The sequence below is a fragment of the Triturus cristatus genome, chromosome 10 (genome assembly GCF_964204655.1).
Source record: "Triturus cristatus chromosome 10, aTriCri1.1, whole genome shotgun sequence".
NCBI classification, from domain to species: domain Eukaryota; kingdom Metazoa; phylum Chordata; class Amphibia; order Caudata; family Salamandridae; genus Triturus; species Triturus cristatus.
Window position 1 is genome coordinate 362891654 of NC_140593.1, and position 19606 is coordinate 362911259.

The 19606-nt window shown below is 44.8% G+C and overlaps 1 protein-coding gene across 1 annotated transcript in view; it reads left to right on the forward strand.

Moving 5' to 3' along the window:
* The window catches only part of LOC146789443 (uncharacterized), a 122230-nt gene that overhangs the window by 79263 nt on the left and 23361 nt on the right, over nt 1–19606 (forward strand). The window contains exon 3 of the mRNA XM_085631100.1: nt 17879–17969. Coding sequence (XP_085487226.1) covers nt 17879–17969 — 91 coding nt within the window. The remainder of the gene's footprint in view (nt 1–17878; nt 17970–19606) is intronic.

Sequence of the window (19606 nt, forward strand, 5' to 3'; positions counted from 1 at the left end):
TTGAATCCGCATCCGTCTCCATGACAGTCCGGAGCCAATGGGTGCGCCCGGCTCGTTCAACTGACTGTACAACGAGTATTTTGAATATACACATGTACCCGTCTCCATACGATTCAATGGCCAAGGCGTACGCCTGTCTCGGACCATGCCTGTCTGACGCGTATGCATGATAGTCACCCGCGTTGGACCTCATTGCATTCAATGACAAAGCGTAAGCATGGCTCGAACATGACCCGTGCAATGCGAACGCATTGTCACCCGCGTCGGACCTCAATGCATTCAATGACAAAGCGTACGCACGGCTCAGACATGACCCGTGCAATGCGTACGCATTGTCACCCGCGTCGGACCTCATTGCATTCAATGACAAAGCGTACGCACGGCTCGGACATGACCCGTGCAATGCGTACGCATTGTCACCCACGTCGGACCTCATTAGTGTGACTATTATACGGATGCAACACATATATACTGGCCAGGGACACCTGTGCACACCTACCACACTACAGCATTGGTGACACAGTGTCCCATGGCATGTAATGCTGCATTCCCTGGGTGTTTGGGGGGCCACATCTGGATTTTTGGCTGGCACTTTGTGCAGCCACTCCCAGGCTGTGCATGTGTATATGGGGGCAGAATCCTTTGTGTGTTGTGCACATGTGATGTGCAGTTGGACCGTAATGGGCATGAGTCATGGCCACAGTGTCAGGTTGGATATGTTTAGGACAGGTCACATATACCCTGAGTCCTGGTGGTGATGGCATGTACGTCACAGTGAGACCTGTAGCCACAATTCTGATGTGCACACACAGTCTGTGTGCATGTTGTGTCTCAGATGTGTCAGCTAATTTTTTGTGTGTGTAGGTGACTCCGGATACCCCATCATGCCGTGGTTGCTGACACCCCTCCGGAACCCTGTGACACCAGCCGAGATGCGCTACAATGAGGTACATGGTCGGAGCAGGAGGGTGATTGAGCAGACATTCGGCCTCCTGAAAAGCTGCTTTCGCTGCCTGGACAAGACCGGAGGTGCCGTCCCACATGAGCCTGCAAAGGTGAGCAAAATAATCCTTGTCTGCTGCATGCTACACAACATGGCGGTGCGGAAGGAGGTGCCTCTCATCCAGGATGACGATGACGATGACCAACGTCCGGCCAGCTGTGGAGGATCCCGGCCTGGGCCAAGATGCCAGTGATGATGAAAATGATGGTGATGTCCGCTCACAGCTCATCAACAACTTCTTCACCTGAATGTGAGTTTCCAGGGTTGTTATGTGAATGTATGGAGGTAGCCTGGAATGTGTTGTGCCAGCTCTGTTGCTGTCTGAGTGTGTCTGTGTGCCACTTGACTGGATGCGTGCTGTGATGTGTCCATTCAGCTGGTGTGTACTCCACAATAGGGTAGTACTGCTAGCTAGTGTTTGTGTAGGTGTCTTGCAACATGTTTTGTGCATGTGTATTGCATTTCTCTCCTGTTCTTCTGTGCGTTTGACTGTATCTTGTCTGTCCTTCCCAGGGTACTTTGCCTGTTGTGTGGTCAACACTGACCCCCAACACCCAGAAGCCAACACCAGTGTGGAAGTTGACAATTCCCATCAACTGATGTACCACACGTCCCTGGGCTTCCAATCTCCAACACATTGGGAGCGTGTGTCCACTGTTACGTAGAATTACCGTGCAACTATTGTGGAATAAACGTGTTGCTGATGTGTAATGAACCTGTGCTACGCTTTGTTATGTGTGTTGTCTGTCTTCCCACATCTGAGTGACATCTGCTTACCTCACCTGTGGATTTGTTACCACTGACTGGGGCTGGTGTTGTGTCTGTGCATGCCAATGCGTTTCAGGTCCACATCATTGTGTGTGATGAGTAACATGGCCACGGTGAGTATGTTTTGTGTTGCCATAGTGGTGTGTCTCCCTCACATATGTCACATCCCCATGACTCACCTTACTTTGGTCACATAGTTGCAGTATTTGGCATGCACTGTGTTGTGTAGCAGATCGACATCTCCCTGAACATGACAAGTTGGAATCACAACAGAGGCAAGTATGGTGTACTGGTGAGTTTATTAACAAACATGTGTGAGGGAAGTGCACAGGATGGTGGGTGCTGTACATTGGTTTGGGAATCCAAAGTTCACATTGGAGCTGGAAGTGCTGGTAGATGAAATGTCCAGAGTAAAGTACACAGTCATCTGATACATTGGCCCAACATGAACCCTCCATATCATGTGGGCGAGTTGTGTGCGATTGGACAAGGTGAACGGGTGGCACACAAAGGACATTGTCCAGAACAGGTTTAGAGGCCCTGGGGGATGTGCTGGGACATCTGCCTCTCACATGTCCTTCTTCGGATGGCCCCTCTTCTTCCGGGGGTGGGGATCCTCATTTGCAGGCCTTTGCGGTGCGGGGGACTCTCCGCCAGAGTCCTCCTCTCTCCCTGTGGCACTGGCAGATGGTGTTGTGACAGATGTTGTGGGCACACAGGGGGGTGTGGACAGGTTGGTTTTGATCTGGTGGAGGCATTGTAGTATGTCCCGATGCACCGCAGTAATGTCATCCCACTTGGCCTCCATGTGGGCATGGTGGGCGACCTGCTCGTGTTGCATGTCCTTGAGGATCCCCACTACCTGGCCAAATCCTCCGGTTCTATCCTGGTACGCATCTAAGATGCGTGCCAGGTGGGGGTCATCATGCAGTCCAGACCCCTCTGCAAGTTGCGCCCTGTGCCTCCCACCCCTCCCAGCACCCCTCTCTACACGGGCAGGACCAGCGGTGGGACGCACAGGTGACACTGTGACCCCTTGGGTGGTGTTGCTGGTGGTGTTTGCTGAGCTTCCGGGGGTCCTGTGTCCCTGTGCTGTGGGTGTTGCTTGGCCTTGGTCTGTCCATGTTGGCGGGGGTGCCCTGTCAGTGTCCAGATCCCGGAGGCGTGGGTACAGGGGTGGCAGATGTTGATGCTGCTGGTGCTGCATGATGGCTCACACCAGAGGGGCCAGGCTGGTCGTCGTCATCTGAAGAGGACAGTGAGAGAGTCAGACCAGAGAGCTCAGTGTCCAGCAGAGTCTGGGACTGTGTATCCTCATCATTTGGTGTTGGGTGCCCTGCATCACCTGTGTTTGGAAGAGACACACAATGTGATTTATGTTTCGACATGCATCGTTGGTTCACAAACTTGACATTTTCTACTTTTCGAACAGATGCCTGCCTTTACACTGATTTTTCCCAGTTTGTCACGGACAGAGTTTGATATTGTTGTTGGCCATTTCCCAGCATAGCCTTGTGCTCCCCACAACAGAGCCCAGTGTCAGACATCTTGTCAGTCCCTTCCCACTCCCTGTGAGGCAAGTATGGTTCAGTTTGATCTTGCTGGGCCATGTGGGTGGGTATAGGTTGTCTGTGACTGCGAGTCCCATCATACTGTTGGCTACACCCCCCTTCCCAGCATGCCCATACTTCCTCCCTCTTGACTCTGCTTCCCTGTGAGGGGGTGTGACAGCAATGACAAGATGGCTGACTGTGACATCCTGGTGTTTGTTCGGCTACAAGTCCAAAGTGAGCCCCTGTGCTTCACACAGCAGCACCCGAGATGTATCTTTTGCTGATATTTCAATGAGGTGTGTGTCAATGCATTGTACCCGGTGAGTTGTGTGGAGTTTGTGTTGAGGGGGGGTCTCCCCATGCTGATTAGTATGGTCAGGGCTGTCAGTCCTCCTTCCCATCATGAAACGTGCTTCCATTGTAGGGCGTGCAAGTTGTCTTTCAGGATGTCAGTCAGTGGTGTCCTGCTTCTGATTTGCACACAAGCCCTAGTAGGGCCTTGTGCTCCCCACAGCAAGAGCCAGTGTCAGCCATCTTGTCAGTCATTTGCCACTCCCTGTGGTGTGGGCATGTTTCTGAGAGGTCTTGATGGGCCAATCAGGAGGGGGAGCATTATCTGTGACTACAGGCCCCATCATGCTTTTGGCTACACTCACTTCACCTGCATCCCCACTATTCCTTCCTGACAGTCAGCTGCAATGTGAGGTGGTGTGTTTGTGGTGTCAAACTGTCTGGCAGGGTCTATTTGGCTTAGTGCCACTGGCTTGTTCTATTTGTTTGTAGGTTGGTGCATGTCATGACATAGTTCCCAGTCACTATGAGATGGCCGGTATTGTGTTTGTCTGACTGGCATACACATCTTGGGCTGATTATCTATTGGTTAGTGTAGCTTTGCTAGCGGTGCATGGTTTCACTGTCCCCTTGCCAAACAATCTTAGGTATGTTGTTTGTGTACTCACCAGGCTCTGGGATGTCTGTTAGGCCATGGATGCTCTCTGGTGGTAGGATGTCCTGCACCTTCTCCTCCCAGGTCCTGAAGTAGACTGGTTTGGCAGGAGGGCTACCGCCGGTGCACTGACTCAGGGCGTTATCTTTTTCGATGAGTTTCTTGACCCTCCTGTGCATGTCATACCACCTGTTCTGGATGTCGTACTTTGTGTGCCTTGCAGGTGCTTGGGCATTCACCTTGTCCACAATTCTCGGTTTTCTGTGAGATGGGAGTCCTTTGGACAAATGTACCAAACAAATGTGGCTCTACTCTGATGATCTCGTCTACCAGCACTTCTAACTCACTATCTGTGAACTTTGGATTGTTCTTTGGAGGCATGGTGATGGGTGGTGGTGGTGAGGGATGTGTGTGTGAGGGTGCAAGTGATGGTGGGTTGGGGTTGGTTTTGCTGGGTGTATGTGTGTGTGCTTTTGTATGAGGTGCTGATGGTGTGTGAGTTGTGTGATGGGTGAGTTGTGAGTGTGTTTGTGGTTGTTGTGTTCTGGTGTTTGCTGCTGGCTGTGTCTCCTGTTTGCAAGGGATGATGGTAGTGATTGTAGTCCTGTATATAGTTGGAGTGGTGGGTGTGTCTATGTCCCATGTTTTTCTCTTTGGTATTTATTGGCTTTGTCATTGCTTGTTTGGTCCTTTTTTGTCTTTTTTCCTTTGTGTTTTGTAGGCATGAAGGAGACGTTCATGTGACAGAAACGGACACTGCTGTTGTCTCGTGTGGGCTTCTCCGCCTCGTTCACACTGCCTATCTTCTGTGTTTGGTACGCGTCATTCACGGCGGTCTCAATTGCTTTTGTGCCGGGTTGTCTGTGCGTGTCGGTCGTGCGGCTTGTTCTCCGTGCGAGTCGGTCTGGTTTTACATGCATTGCATCGTACTGCGCATATCGTACATCGCGGGTACGGGTTGGTCGGCTTCATTCCGGGTTTGTGTCAGTCGGTGATATTCGCGTCGGTTTTCCGCCCGGATCACTATTTTTCCTACGGCTCAGTCGTACGGCTTGTATTCCGTAAGTGTCGGTTGTAATTCACACGCTTTGCATCGTACTGCACAAGTCGTACGGCGCTGGTCCGTGTCGGTCGGTGTTCGGTCCGGGTCCGTGTCGGTTGGTTCGTTTTGCGGCCGGAATCGGAATCGGCCCCTAAATGTAATCCCTCCGCTATCCAACAGTTATTCTACTGTTGCATTCAGTGGAGTGGGAATAGTAATTTTCACCCCTCTGCTATCCAACTTTTCCCTACTGTTGCACTCTTTGGAGTGGGAATAGTAGTTTTTACCCCTCCTCTATCCAACACTTTCCCTACTGTTGCACTCACTGGAGTGGGAATAGTAAATGTTACCTCTCGGCTAGCCAACACTTTCTCTACTGTTGCATTCAATGGAGTGGGAATAAACAAAATTACCTCTCTGCTCTCCAACAGTTATTCTGCTGTTTCACTGTTTGGAGTGGAAATAGTTATTGTTACCCCTCAGCTATCCAATACTTTCCCTACTGTTGCACTCTTTGGAGTGGGAATAGTAGTTTTTACCCCTCCGAGATCCAATACTTTCACTACTGTTGCACTCTCTGGAGGGAGGAATAGTACATTTTGCACCTCAGCTATCCAACACTTTCCCTACTGTTGCATTCTTTGGCGTGGGAATAGCAATTTTTCCCCTCCGCTATCCAACACTTTCTCTACTGTTGCACTCACTGGAGTTGGAATAGTAAATTGTATTAATTTGCTATTCAACACTTTCCATACTGCTGCACTGATTGTATTGGGAAATTTAAGTTGAAATATTTTTTAATAGTTTCATGTTTTAAATGATTGTAGAATGTTTGTTTTATATATTTTAAATTATTGATAGATAAATATATTTTATTTTGATATAATTTAAAAAAAATTAAGATAATCATTTATTCATTGTTTTAAAGTACAAAAAAAAGAAAAAAAAATATATATATAGTAAGACATTTTTAAGAAATGCAATTAATGCAAGGCATGCATAATTGGAAGAAATATGAGAACAATCACTGAACCTAATGGTAATATCGTAAACGTCAATCAAAATATTATATGTACCTCTCAATTCGTCGTCTATGTAATCGAATGGAACTGTGGACTGAAGTACATTGGCAGTAGGATCTGCATGTTCAAAAAACACATCTTAGAACACATCCGTGCAGTTAAAAATAGAGACACAACATATGCCACTGCAAAGCATATGGCACAATGCCAAAATGGAGACTGGAGAGCAATGAGTTAGTTACTATGGAATTCATATAATAACACCAGTGGAGCGTGGAGGAGATAGAATTAAAACATTACACCAGATGGAGTCACGCTACATCATGAGACTCAGGACGAAGAACCCGAGGGGCATCAACAATGACGAAGAACTTTTTGTACACCTGGAATTAGATCTGAAACTAACAATAAAATCGAGATGATGAACTATCTACAGGGTTTAAGATGCGTGCTATACAATAAAAAGAAAACAATGAAAACATTGATAATATAATCAATTTGATGCAAAGAAACTGTTACGGGTACTATACCCATAAAAGCAATTAAGAATTGTTAAATGACCCATCATATACTAAGAAGTTAAACCAGTGACGAATCACACTGAGTTTTAAGAATTAAGTAAATCAGTAAAAGAAAGCGCAGGGAACATCATGAAAGAATCTGACAACAGTGAAAAATCTTTTCATTGTATACAGTATAAATAAAGTTTTTGAATGTGTAAATACACTACAATTCCCACAATGCCACATTGACGCTAAAGTGAGTATATATAGTGTCATAAAGAAGGGACTAACCGGCTGAAATGCGCTGGTTGGAGTGTTTGCCAAGAATAAATTGTGTAAACCTTGACTCTGGAGTGCCGCGTCCTTTGTGACGAAATATGTACATATATATATATATTCACTGAAAAAACCATAGGTTTCAGGGACGTTATAGTTAGCTGGACTTTTCACTTGTACAAAACCATTGAAATTCCCCGGTTATAGTTAGTTCAGCTAACTATAACTCGCGCGCCCGCAATGCACTGCTGATGACGTCACATATTACATCACTCATGACATGGTCAGTGACATCACTCATGTCATCACTGATGACATCTCAAATGACATCACTGATGACATCATCCAGTGAATGTGTGTTTTTCTGAAAATTACATAGGTTTTATCTATGTATATCTCAAGGTCGATGGAAGAATAAATGGGTATATAATTGTCTAAATGGATGATTTGTTTTTGAAAAATTGATTGTATAACGGACTGAGTAAGTGTATCTTAGTGAATACATGGCTTAGAGAGTAACGTTTAAATATGTAAATATCTGTATCAGTCTCTCACTTTGTGTATAAGTGGCTGCATGGGTTGGTGAGTAGCTACATGAGTGTCTATATAGGTTATTAGTTGGTTTTTTGAGTATCAGTATGAGTGTCTGAGTTACTGTATGGTTTGGTGGGGGTATTATGTAGTGCATAGGTGCATGAATGAGTGACTCACTGTTTGTCTGTGTTGAAGAAAGCATGTGTGCAGGACTGTATGGGTGGATGAGTGTGTGCATGTCTCAATAGTGTCTTTATGAGTAACTACATATGTTTTAAACTAGTATATGTGACTATTGGTGTATTTAAGTGAGTATATGTGAGAGTGAGAGATTGAAAGTGTTCCTGTATGAATAAGTATGTGTTTCTATAAGTGATTGTTTAAAAGACTAAGTATGTGTAAGTTTCTGTAGAAGTAAGTGTGGTGGTGTGTGTATAACTGTATATGCAAGTAAATGGATGTTTGATTCTTTAATAGCATGAGTGACTATCTGTGTGAGTAACTCTATGGATGAGTGGCGTTGTGTAACAGGATGTATAGGTGTATGAGTACATATGATGAGTGAGTACATGTATGAGTGACTGTATAGGATTGTTGGTGAATGAGTGGATGTGTATGTGGATCTTAGAATTACTGAATAGGTTGTTGTAACTGATATTGGTATGTCCATTGTTTTGAAAATTTTAGTTTCTATTTTTGAATGTGTCTATCAAAGGTTATATTAGGGGGAGAGGAGGTCTGCCACTCTATCACAAGGATGATATCCTCAGTGATGTCATTTGAGATGCCATCAGTGATGTCATGAGTGATGTCACTGACCATGTCATGAGTGATGTAATATGTGACGTCATCAGCAGTGCATTGCGGGGGTTATAGTTAGCTGAACTAACTATAACGGGGGAATTTCAATGGTTTTGTGCGAGTGAAAAGTCCAGCTCACTATAACGCCCCTGAAACCTATGTTTTTTTCAGTGAATTTCTAAGGTTTTTTAAATGCTTATTCCTAACTATAACGTGCCTGAAACCTATGGTTTTTTCAGTGAATTTCAAAGGTTTTTTAAATGCTAATTTCTAACTATGCCTACAGAGATAGGACATGTGAAGAAAGAAGAAAAAACACACAGAAAGAAAAAAAAGAAATGCAGAAAGAAGCAACAGAAGTCCTCAAAGACGAAGAAAAGTGTAGGAAGAAGGATAACGTTCAGAAAGAACAAACAGAAGAGCAGAAAGAAGCCTTGTTGGAAAATCATCCTGTACCCTCAATTTTTTCAAACGGATACAGGTGGTAACTGAGTCTGACTAACCAGTCCTAGAGCCAGTGCTATGTTAAAAGACACTCAGAATACAGTGAAAACACCTACATAAACTAGGGAACACTATGCGTTGGGGTCCCCCTGTGATCAGCATGACCTCCTCTGTAAGCCCCTAGTATATAATAGGGCAGGGGATTAAAACTACCTCTTAAAACGCGCCACAGGGCGTGTTTGCAGACGTCACCTCAGGCCCCGTCCCCTAACTTCCCCACTGTGTAAACACGCCCTGTGGCCGTTTTAAATTGGGAGATTAAGTCCCCTTGAATCCTGAGGGTCCCTAGGGTCCAACTAGACCACTAGGTACCTCCAGTAAGCGCCACAGAGCTGCGTTGCAGAGAGATGTAAAAATGGGTACGGCCTAGACCACCTCTCTGCAACGCAGCGCAGTGGCGCTTACTAGAAGCACCTGGTGGGCTAGTTGGGCCCCAGGGTCCCTCAGGATTGAAGGGGAATTATTTCCCCAACTTAAGACACGCCACAGGGCTTGTTTGCACACGTGAACTCAGGCCCCGTCCCCTCCCTTCACCACTGTGTAAACACGCCCTGTGGCCGTTTTTAGTTGGGAGATTAAGTTCATTTGAATCCTGAGGGTCCCTAGGGTCCAACTAGCCCACTAGGTACCTCCAGTAAGCGCCACAGAGCTGCGTTGCAGAGAGGTGTAAAAAGTGGCACAGCCTAGACCACCTCTCTGCAACGCAGCGCAGTGGCGCTTTCTGGAAGCACCTGGTGGGCTAGTTGGCCCCAAGGGTCCCTCAGGATTGAAAGGGAATTATTTCACCAACTTAAAACGCGCCACAGGGCGTGTTTGCACATGTTACCTCAGACCCCATCTCCTCCCTTCACTACTGTGTTAACGCACCCTGTGACTGTTCTAAATTGAGAGATTAAGTCCCCTTGAATCCTAAGGGTCCCAAGGGTCAAACTAGCCCACTAGGTACCATTAGTAAGAGCCACAGAGCTGCGTTGCATAGAGGTGTAAAAAGGGGCGTGGCCTCAGAACACCTGTCTGCAACGCAGCTCCCTGGCGCATACTGGAGATACCTATTGGGCTAGTTGGCCCTCAGGGACCCTCAGTATTGAAGGGGAATTAATTCCCCAACTTACAACTGGCAAGGGGGCGCGTTTGCAGAGTGCTGCAAGGAGGGGGCGCGGCCTCCGGCACGATGCCGGTCTTTTATTTATTTTATTTTTTTAAGGAGGGCTGTGTGGCCACCCCTTCTTTTTCTAATTTACTGGCCCTGGGGACCCCATCCCCCAGGGCCTGCACCCTAATTTTTTTTGTTCAGAAAAATAAATTTGGCCCTCCCAAGGCCTTAATCGGCCCCGGGGACCCCACCCCCGGGTCATGGCCTTTTTTTTTATTAATTCTTTAGGAGGGGGCTGCGTTGCCCCCCTCCTCAGGCCACTTATGGCCCCAGGGACCCCATCCCCCGGGGCCGGCCTTTGTTTTTTATTATTTTAAAAAAATATATATTTATAGAAACACCTAGGACATGCTGGACAAACCGTACGTACCTATCACCATGACGATTAGTGTGATATTCATTAAAAGGCGACTATTCATAGAATGAATCCACATGGAATATATTTACACCGCTAGTGAAGCTCTGACGTGTCTGACGCCCTACCGTGCCTAATCCCGGCGCCCCCGCCGGTGGGTACTCTCCAAGTAGACACCCTTGTTGTTTATTTATACAAATATGGGTAGCTATTGACGGGCACATTTAATATACACGCACACCAAGCCATTCAAAGTGGATTCGACAAAAATTCGACCAAACTATGCAAGAAACCCCCCTCACGGTTAATAAAACACACATCCACCGCCGGATGTGTAATACTTTTTATTTTACTCTCTGGAAAGGAGACAAACCTCACTTGAGAGTCACAGCATGCTCCTGACTGAGCCCAATGCTGTGTTACACCCACCTGTGCCCGCCGAGTGCCTCACACCTCTGTGTTGTATTCCACCAGCTAGTGCGTATGCTATGACACTCTCTAGCCCATGTGCACTGTAACACCCCCCCGTGAATATGTCATGCTACACTTGCCTTCGCATGGGTTATATTGCCCCATCTAACGTGCCTTCCTCGATGCCTATGTTATAACGCACAGCGCTATGCCATACATATTACAATATGGGATCCATATCTTTGTCACAGTGCATATGCAACGTTACACTCCCCAGCATATATTTTATATTACAACTTTAGAGACTAGTTAGGTTACACAACACTACCCTGTGCATATTACACTCCAAGGTGCATATCGCATAGCACGCGCTAGTGGCTGTGCTATCTCGCGCTTTCCAATGAATCTGTCATTGCGCACAATGTATTGCATATTATATTTCACGCCCCGGTTCATCTTATATCACACTTTTTGGTGCATAGTTTATACCATATACTATATCTAGTTTTCATTTTCAATTGTGCTCTCAGGACTATGTTCTATATAACACTGCGTCCACCTACCCTTTTCACGGGCATTACATTTTGCGATGGGGTGGAGGGTCAGGGGGTGTTTCTGCCAAGTGAGCCTGGAGTCACAGTCACAAACGTCCTCTTCTTCCTGAATAAAAGTGAGATTATGCTGCATACTTGTTCATATTTTAAGTAGTTCGCACAGACACACATTTTAAAAACAATAAAGTTCCTAATACCCACCTTCTCTGAACAGTTAGCTTGCTGCCCCATCCACCTCCTCCCTATCCTCTGTTGTCTGAATCCATGGACCAGCCTCCTCCCTCCTGCCATGCATGGTCTGATGTGCTGCCACTGCCCTCCATTTAGCATGATGTACCAGTCCACTCCTCCTGCCCTCCATTGCCCAATTATATAGCCCATCATTGACCTCCTGCTTAGCCTCTGTGCTTATCTTGCTGCCCCTATTCTCCTTCACCCTGCCCTCCGATGTCTTTGTGCATGCCCCTGCTCCATCCTTTTTGCCCACCATGTTCCATGGACCTGCCACTCCTATGTACTCTGAGTGTTCTGTTGAGCTGCCACTCCCCTCCCACCTGCCTAGCATTGTCAGATGACTGTGACCTGTCCCTGTCACCTCCACCCTGCCTGTCCACATGCCATGCCCCTATCCCCTTCCTCCTGTCCTCCATGGTCCATTTTACTGCCACACCCTTCTGCCCTCCCTGGTCTGTTGTGCTGCAACTTCTCCTCCTGCCTGCCCCTCGCGGTCTGTTGTGAGGCCCCTTCCCCTGAACTCTCTTGTCTGTGCCCAGGTCCTCACCCTCCCTTCTATCCTCCATGGTCCTTTGTGCATGCCCCTGCACCCTCCTTCTTGCCCATCATAGCCATTGTGCTGCCACTAACCCTCCCGCTTGCCATGCATGGTCTTCTGTGCTACCATGGCCCCTCCCACCTTCCCTGTGTGGTCAGCTAGCTGCCCCTGACCCCCTCCGACCTTCCCTCCATGGTCTGTGTGTATGCCATCATAGTCTCATTGTTGCTCTCCATGGTGTGTCTTGTTTCTAGTGCCCATCCTGCCTGACCTCCATGGTCATCTTGCTGCTCCTGTCCTGCCCCCTTGCCCCCAGCTCTCTGTTTCCATGTGCAGACCCATATTCCCTCCCTCCTGGCTTGTCTGTTCCATTGTAATGCCCCTGATCCATCCCTCCTGCCCTTTATGGTCTGTTACACTGCAGCTTTCTCTCCTGTCTGTCCATTATGGTCAGCTAGCTACCATTGCCTCTTTCCCTTCTGTTCTCTGTTGTCCATGTGCATGGTCCTGTCCCCTCCCTATTGTTTTCTATGGATTGTTGTGCTGTACTCCCGCCCCGCATGCGCTGTGTGGTGTATTGTGCTGCTGCAAACCCTGATGCCAGCCCTGTAGGGTCAGTTTGGTGCACCTCTCCATGTCCCTCCTGTCCTCTGTTATCCGAGTCCATGTCCCTACCCCAATTCCTCCTGCCTACCATTATCCAATGTACCATACTTGCGAACATTTTGAACTTGGTAAGAGGGAGATTTTGAAAAAAAACTGGGGTATTGATATTCCCCTTTGAGTTACATTGAAAAAGAGGAGATTGTAGACAGGAGACAGATCAAATAAAGCCCATTTGAGCTTAAAAACATTGGACGTTTCCTGGCTGAAACGGGTCTATTGGCATGTATGGTTATACTACCACTGCCTCTTCCTTCTGCCCACAATGGTCTATTATATTGCCACAGCCTCTCTTGCCAGTCCTGTATTGTTGGTTTGTTGCTCCTGCCCCTCTTTCCACTGCCCTCCATAGTCTGTTGTGCTGCCACTGCCCTTCCTGCCTGCCCAGTGTGGTCAAATTGTTGCCTCTGCACTCTCCTACCTGCCTTCAATTTTCAGAGTCCGTGCCCCTGGCCTCTGCCTCTCAACAGTAACCCAATGAACAACTAGATTGCTAACAATCTATATTTATTACAAAAGTGTGGAACGCCTGAAGTCATCTTGATGTAATCAAAACTGTAATACCTAGAGTATTTCCTTTAGAAATTACATATATGAGAGGGTCTTATTTGCATCAAAATTATGGTTAATGCTCTAAAAAACTAAAATGAGGACATATGTTCTGAGTTTTCAAATAGCGACAAAGAACTTTTAAATTATTTGTAATCTTTATGTTTTTTTATCCAGTTGACCACTTGATTAATAGTTGCACCTAGGGTAGAGGATGTGGTGTTAGTTCCAGAGCTGCAGACTTTGCAACTGGGGAACCAGGTTGGAGTTTCTGCTTCAGCTCAACATTCTGTGATTCTGGTCAAATCACTTAATCTCCCCATGTCTACATCCAAAATGAATTTGATCTTGTGTGATGTAACCAATGCTCATGTAAAGCACTGCAATACCTGACAAGTCTGCACTATATAAAACTGCAAATACACAAAAAATAAGTGTTTTGCACACTTCTGTCATTGGCCTACATGTGGGCTACATCTGGGTGATATTTGGGCTGCATTTGGGCTCTTTTGTCTCTGGTGGCCATCTTGGCAGATTTATTCATTATGAAGTTTCCTAATTTCCTCATTTACTGCAATCTCCTGGGAATACTTTCAGTTTTTTATTTTGGTTCCATCAAGAAGGCATTCAGATGTGTCACACATTTGCCATACATTCTGAATGTTAGCACTCTAGTTGCTCATTAGATCACTGTAGTAAAACTACTGCTCACCAGGGAAGTCTGCTGCTGGTATTCAAAGTGCATGTTTCAGTCTGCATGTCAGAATTTGTTTATGAAATAGAAGAGGATTTGAGAAGTCAAAATGTGCCCTAATTTTTCTTTCTGCAGAACTAATCATAATTTCTATGGCAAAATGAAACCCCTCCTTTTGTTCCTTTGTAAATTAAATGTTTTAAGTGTTACCACTTTATTCCAATCAAGATGGCTTCAGGTGTGCCATACTTTTGTCATAAGTAAGACTGTTAGCGCTCTAGTTGTTCGTTAGAACACTCTGGGATATTCTGTCATTGGGCTATACTTGGGCTACATCTGGGTGATATTTGGGCTACATTTGGGCTCTTTTGTCTCTGGTGGCCATCTTGGGAGATGTATTTGTTATGAAGTTTCCTAATTTACTCATTTACTACAGTCTCCTCAGTAGGAAATACTTTCAGTTTTTTACTTTGGTTCCATCAAGAAGGCATTCAGATGTGTCACACATTTGCCATAAATTCTGAATGTTAGCACTCTAGTTGCTCATTAGATCACTGTAGTAAAGCTACTGCTCACAAGGGAAGTCTGCTGCTGGTATACAAAGTGCATGTTTCAGTCTGCATGTCAGAGTTTTTTTATGAAATAGAAGAGGATTTGAGAAGTCACTCAAAATGTGCCCTAATTTTTCTTTCTGCAGCACTAATCATAATTTCTATGGCAAAATGAACCCCCTCATTTTGTTCCTTTGTAAATTAAATGTTTTAAGTGTTACCACTTTATTCCAATCAAGATGGCTTCAGGTGTGCCATACTTTTGTCATAAGTAAGACTGTTAGCGCTCTAGTTGTTCGTTAGAACACTCTGGGACATTCTGTCATTGGGCTATACTTGGGCTACATCTGGGTGATATTTGGGCTACATTTGGGCTCTTTTGTCTCTGGTGGCCATTTTGGGAGACTTATTTGTAATGATGTTTCCTAATTTCCTCATTTACTACAGTCTCCTCAGTAGGAAATACTTTCAGTTTTTTACTTTGATTCCATCAAGAAGGCATTCAGATGTGTCACACATTTGCCATAAATTCAGAATGTTAGCACTCTAGTTGCTTATTAGATCACTGTAGTAAAGCTACTGCTCACCAGGGAAGTCTGCTGCTGGTATTGAAAGTGCATGTTTCAGTCTGCATGTCAGAATTTTTTAATGAAATAGAAGAGGATTTGAGAAGTCACTCAAAATGTGCCCTAATTTTTCTTTCTGCAGCATTAATCATACTTTCTATGGCAAAATGAACCCCCTCATTTTGTTCCTTTTTAAATTAAATGTTTTAAGAGTTACCACTTTATTCCAACCAAGATGGCTTCAGGTGTGCCATACGTTTGTGATAAGTAGGACTGTTAGCGCTCTAGTTGTTCTTTTGAACCCTCTGGGAAGCTGCAGTAGAACACAAAGGAATCAACTGACAGTCTCTACCCTTGTTGGATGTACATGTTTTACTGAGAATGTCAGACTTCATTCTCACATGACTGAGAAAGATAATGTGAATTTACAGAAAATATGCTCTCAGTTTAGCTTATAGATCACCTTCCAAACCTCTGTGGGAAAGGCATGAGAAAATAGTTTTCTCTTAAACATGATTCATGATATCTCAGCAGAAGGCTTTTCACATGGTAAAATCGCCTTAGAACACACCACAATTCCTAAAATGAGTATGGTACCATCAACCATGATTTATAATGTAACTAAAGTCTTAAAACCTTCTATTAACTGCAATGCTTTTTAATGAGGTGCTATCATGTATATTGGTTCCAAGATGGCTGCCAACACTTCTTGGATGAAGTGCTGACATCCAATCAGATCTCACGATGAGATGTGTGGTTAGGCTCCGCCCAGATATATATGTGATTTTACTTTTGATTTTCTCAGGAACTACTGAACGGATTTACACCATTTAAGCAAAAGGCACATGCCTGACCTGAGGACTTTGCCAAATTTCAAGTAATTCTGTTCAGCCGTTCGGGCAGTACCTTCGACTAAAGGTCCTATGGGAAAATGCATGGGGAAACTGCGTTATGGGACCCACCTTTTTTCTCAGCCCCCGCTTGACGAATCACCACGAGACTTTCGGGGTAGGAGCTGAGCGGAGCGCCCCATTAGTTTTGAAAATTTCACGAAGATAAGTCAACCGGTGCCAAAGTTATATATATATATATCCCAAAAACGTCCCAAATTGATGCGCTCTCAGTAACTGAAGGACTCCACATCCAAATCACTTCAAGAGGTGTTTAATTTTACAACGCGTTTCAGCTTATTGCAAAGCCTTGTTCACGTTAAATTGGTGCATACGCCAAGGCGACTGATAAAGTTTGTAGACATGAAGACTGACAAAGGACAAAATGAGTGAGTCAGACAACATTGTCGGATATCCATGTGACAACATGGATGCGATATATTGATGATTTGTTCATTATATGGAAGGGCACTAAATTTGAAGCCACCAAATTTATTGAACAACTCAGTATCAACAACTACAATAGTGCCCTTACTGGTAACATCAGCAGCACCATGGCAGAATACCTTGATGTCAGACTTGACATCAAAGAAAATTCCATTTGCTCTACCCTTTTCAGGAAATCTACTGCAGGGAACAGCATTCTTCATGCCCTCAGCAGCCATCCTGATACCCTCAAATGGAGTATCCCTTTTGGAGAGCTGTTGAGGGCAAAAAGAAGTTACAACACTGAGGCAGCCTATCAACTGGAGAGTGCACATATGCTTGATCGTTTTAAAGCCAGAGGATAGCCCAATTGGGTACTACGTAGAGCTTAAGGCAGAGCAGATGGGGTTAGCAGTGCTTCTACCATTTCAGACAAACCTCCTGAAACGAATGAGGATGGTGCGAACAACACCAGGATCATTATGACATACAATTCTGATTCCAGTAATATACACAAAATACTGACAAAGAATTGGGAGATTCTTAAATGTGATACCATTATTGGAGATAGTATTTCCATCAGACCAAGTATCACTTACAGGAAGGGCAGGAACATCAGGGACCAATTAGTACAGAGTGATGTCACTTTATATCCCAAAAGACAAGAACATGGTCTCCAAGGGTTTTTCCCTTCTGGCCATTGCAAGGCATGCAGGAATAGTACTTTTTGCAAGAGGGCCAACTGTAATGAGATAAATAAAGAGCTCAATCAATTCCTTACTTGCAGTTCCCCCTTCGTCATCTATGTGATTGAATGTCTGTGCAAGCTATGGTATATTGGCAGTACCACCCTCATGGCCAAGAAACGTATACTGGAACATTGCCGGGCAATCACACACATTGATGAAAAATATCCGGTTGCCCGCCACTTTAGGGACAAACATTTTTTAAATCCTGCACTCCTTAGATTTTGTATTCTAGAACAAATTCTGAGTAACCCTAGGGGTGGGAATCGAGTTCTTAAACTCAGGCAAAAGGAGTCAAAATATATTGTGAATTTTCAGACTAAGAACCCTGGTGGGCTTAACCAGGATGTAGAATTAGCAATTCATTTTAGAGAATAACCACAGATGTGTTTATTTTGTGTAACTCTTTTTATTCTCTCTGTGCTGTTTTTAGAATTTGCATTCAATTTGAGTCTCTCTTTCATCCCAGTTTTTCCATATTCATCTGTGCATTGAAAAGAAAATATTGCACTTAAATATTGCACTGTTTTTTAATGATATACGGTATTATGTTATAGTTATTTATTGTTTTCTTCTCTTTTCTTACTTATTCACAGGAGGAAAGGAAGGGGCCCAGACACCGGCACGCACTTATCACGGGCAACCTACCCTTTTCCCCTGCCATCACTCAGTATGGGCGACTGATGGGTATAGTATGAGAATTTACAGGGACTTATTAGTTGATTTGAGATTTTGGTTGTTGTTACCTTAATTGAGTTTAAGGGCACTTGCCCGATTACAAACCACATGTAACATTTGGATCTTTGGAACTTTGGTGATTTTTGTGAAATATTGCATCTCACATTACAACCAATTCTTTTCGCGCATTTGCGCATGAACTTTGGACTTGGGAATCTCGGACTCTTCAAAGTATGTTTGTAACACAATGCGCATGCACAGGCAACGGCAGCTCTATATCTGTTCGTTATTGCAATAATTGTTGCGCATATGATATAATTACGTAGCGCATGTCCAATGGTTAATTGCACTATTTAATGTGGTGATATGAGAATGCACAGAGGATTTACATATAAGTATCTATTATATGTTACATTATGATTTGATGATTTTTATATGCAGGAGTGCATTTTCTTTACAAATTTTGACATGGTACTCTGTTTGTAGAACACCATTCCAATATGTCCAACAGATATCCGACAATGTTGTCTGACTCACTCATTTTGTCCTTTGTCAGTCTTCATGTCTACAAACTTTATCAATCGCCTTGGCGAATGCACCAATTTTACGTGAACATGGCTTTGCAATAAGCTGAAACGCGTTGTAAAATTAAACACCTCTTGAAGTGATTTGGATGTGGAGTCCTTCAGTTACTGAGAGCGCATCAATTTGGGACGTTTTTGGGAGATTTACAGCCGGCGTGCTCCGCCGGCATATGCGCCACCTCTCTCGGGTCCCTTGCGGTCAGAAGGAGCACTGATTTTGGGAATATATATACATATATATATATAAATTCACTGAAAAAAACATAGGTTTCAGAGACGTTATAGTTAGAACTTAGCATTTAAAAAACCTTGGAAATTCACAGAAAAAACCATGTGTTTCAGGGGTGTTATAGTTACCTGGACATTTCACTCGTACGAAACCATAGAAATTCCTCCGTTATAGTTAGTTCTGCTAACTATGTTAAATGTTGTAGACTTGTAAAGCGCACAGCTACCCTAGCAAAGGGGCGTCCCGGCGCTGTAGACCGCTGGGGAACCCGTCCTGGCTATCCCTGTGAGATAGTCCCTTTCTGGGTATCTCCAAGGTGAACCCAGGCATCCCCGGCGTCTGTGGCGGGCCGTTGTAGAGATGAGGCAAGCTTAATGCCCAGAGTTGCCGAGTGTGTTCCTGGTTAGAGTAGGTACCGAGGCGAGAATTATCGAGTCCGTTTTTGACCCTGGTCCACGACCCTGCCGCGTCGGGAATTGAACCCTGGTCCCTGGCCGATTCTCAGCTTCCGGGTTTGCCGCCTCTAACTAGTGAGCCACACCTCTCCACCTATAACTATAACTCACGCGCCCACAATGCACTGCTGATGATGTCACATATTACATCATTCATGACATGGTCAGTGACATCACTGATGACATCACTGATGACATCTCAAATGACATCACTGGTGACATCACTGATGACATCATCCAGTGAATGTGGTTTAGTTTGAAATTTAAATATGTATTATACATATACCAATCTGTATTGAAGATTGAGTGGATATATAACTGTCTAGATGGAGGATTTAGTAGCTGTCTGAGTGTCTGTTTAAGTGAGTAATTAAAAGT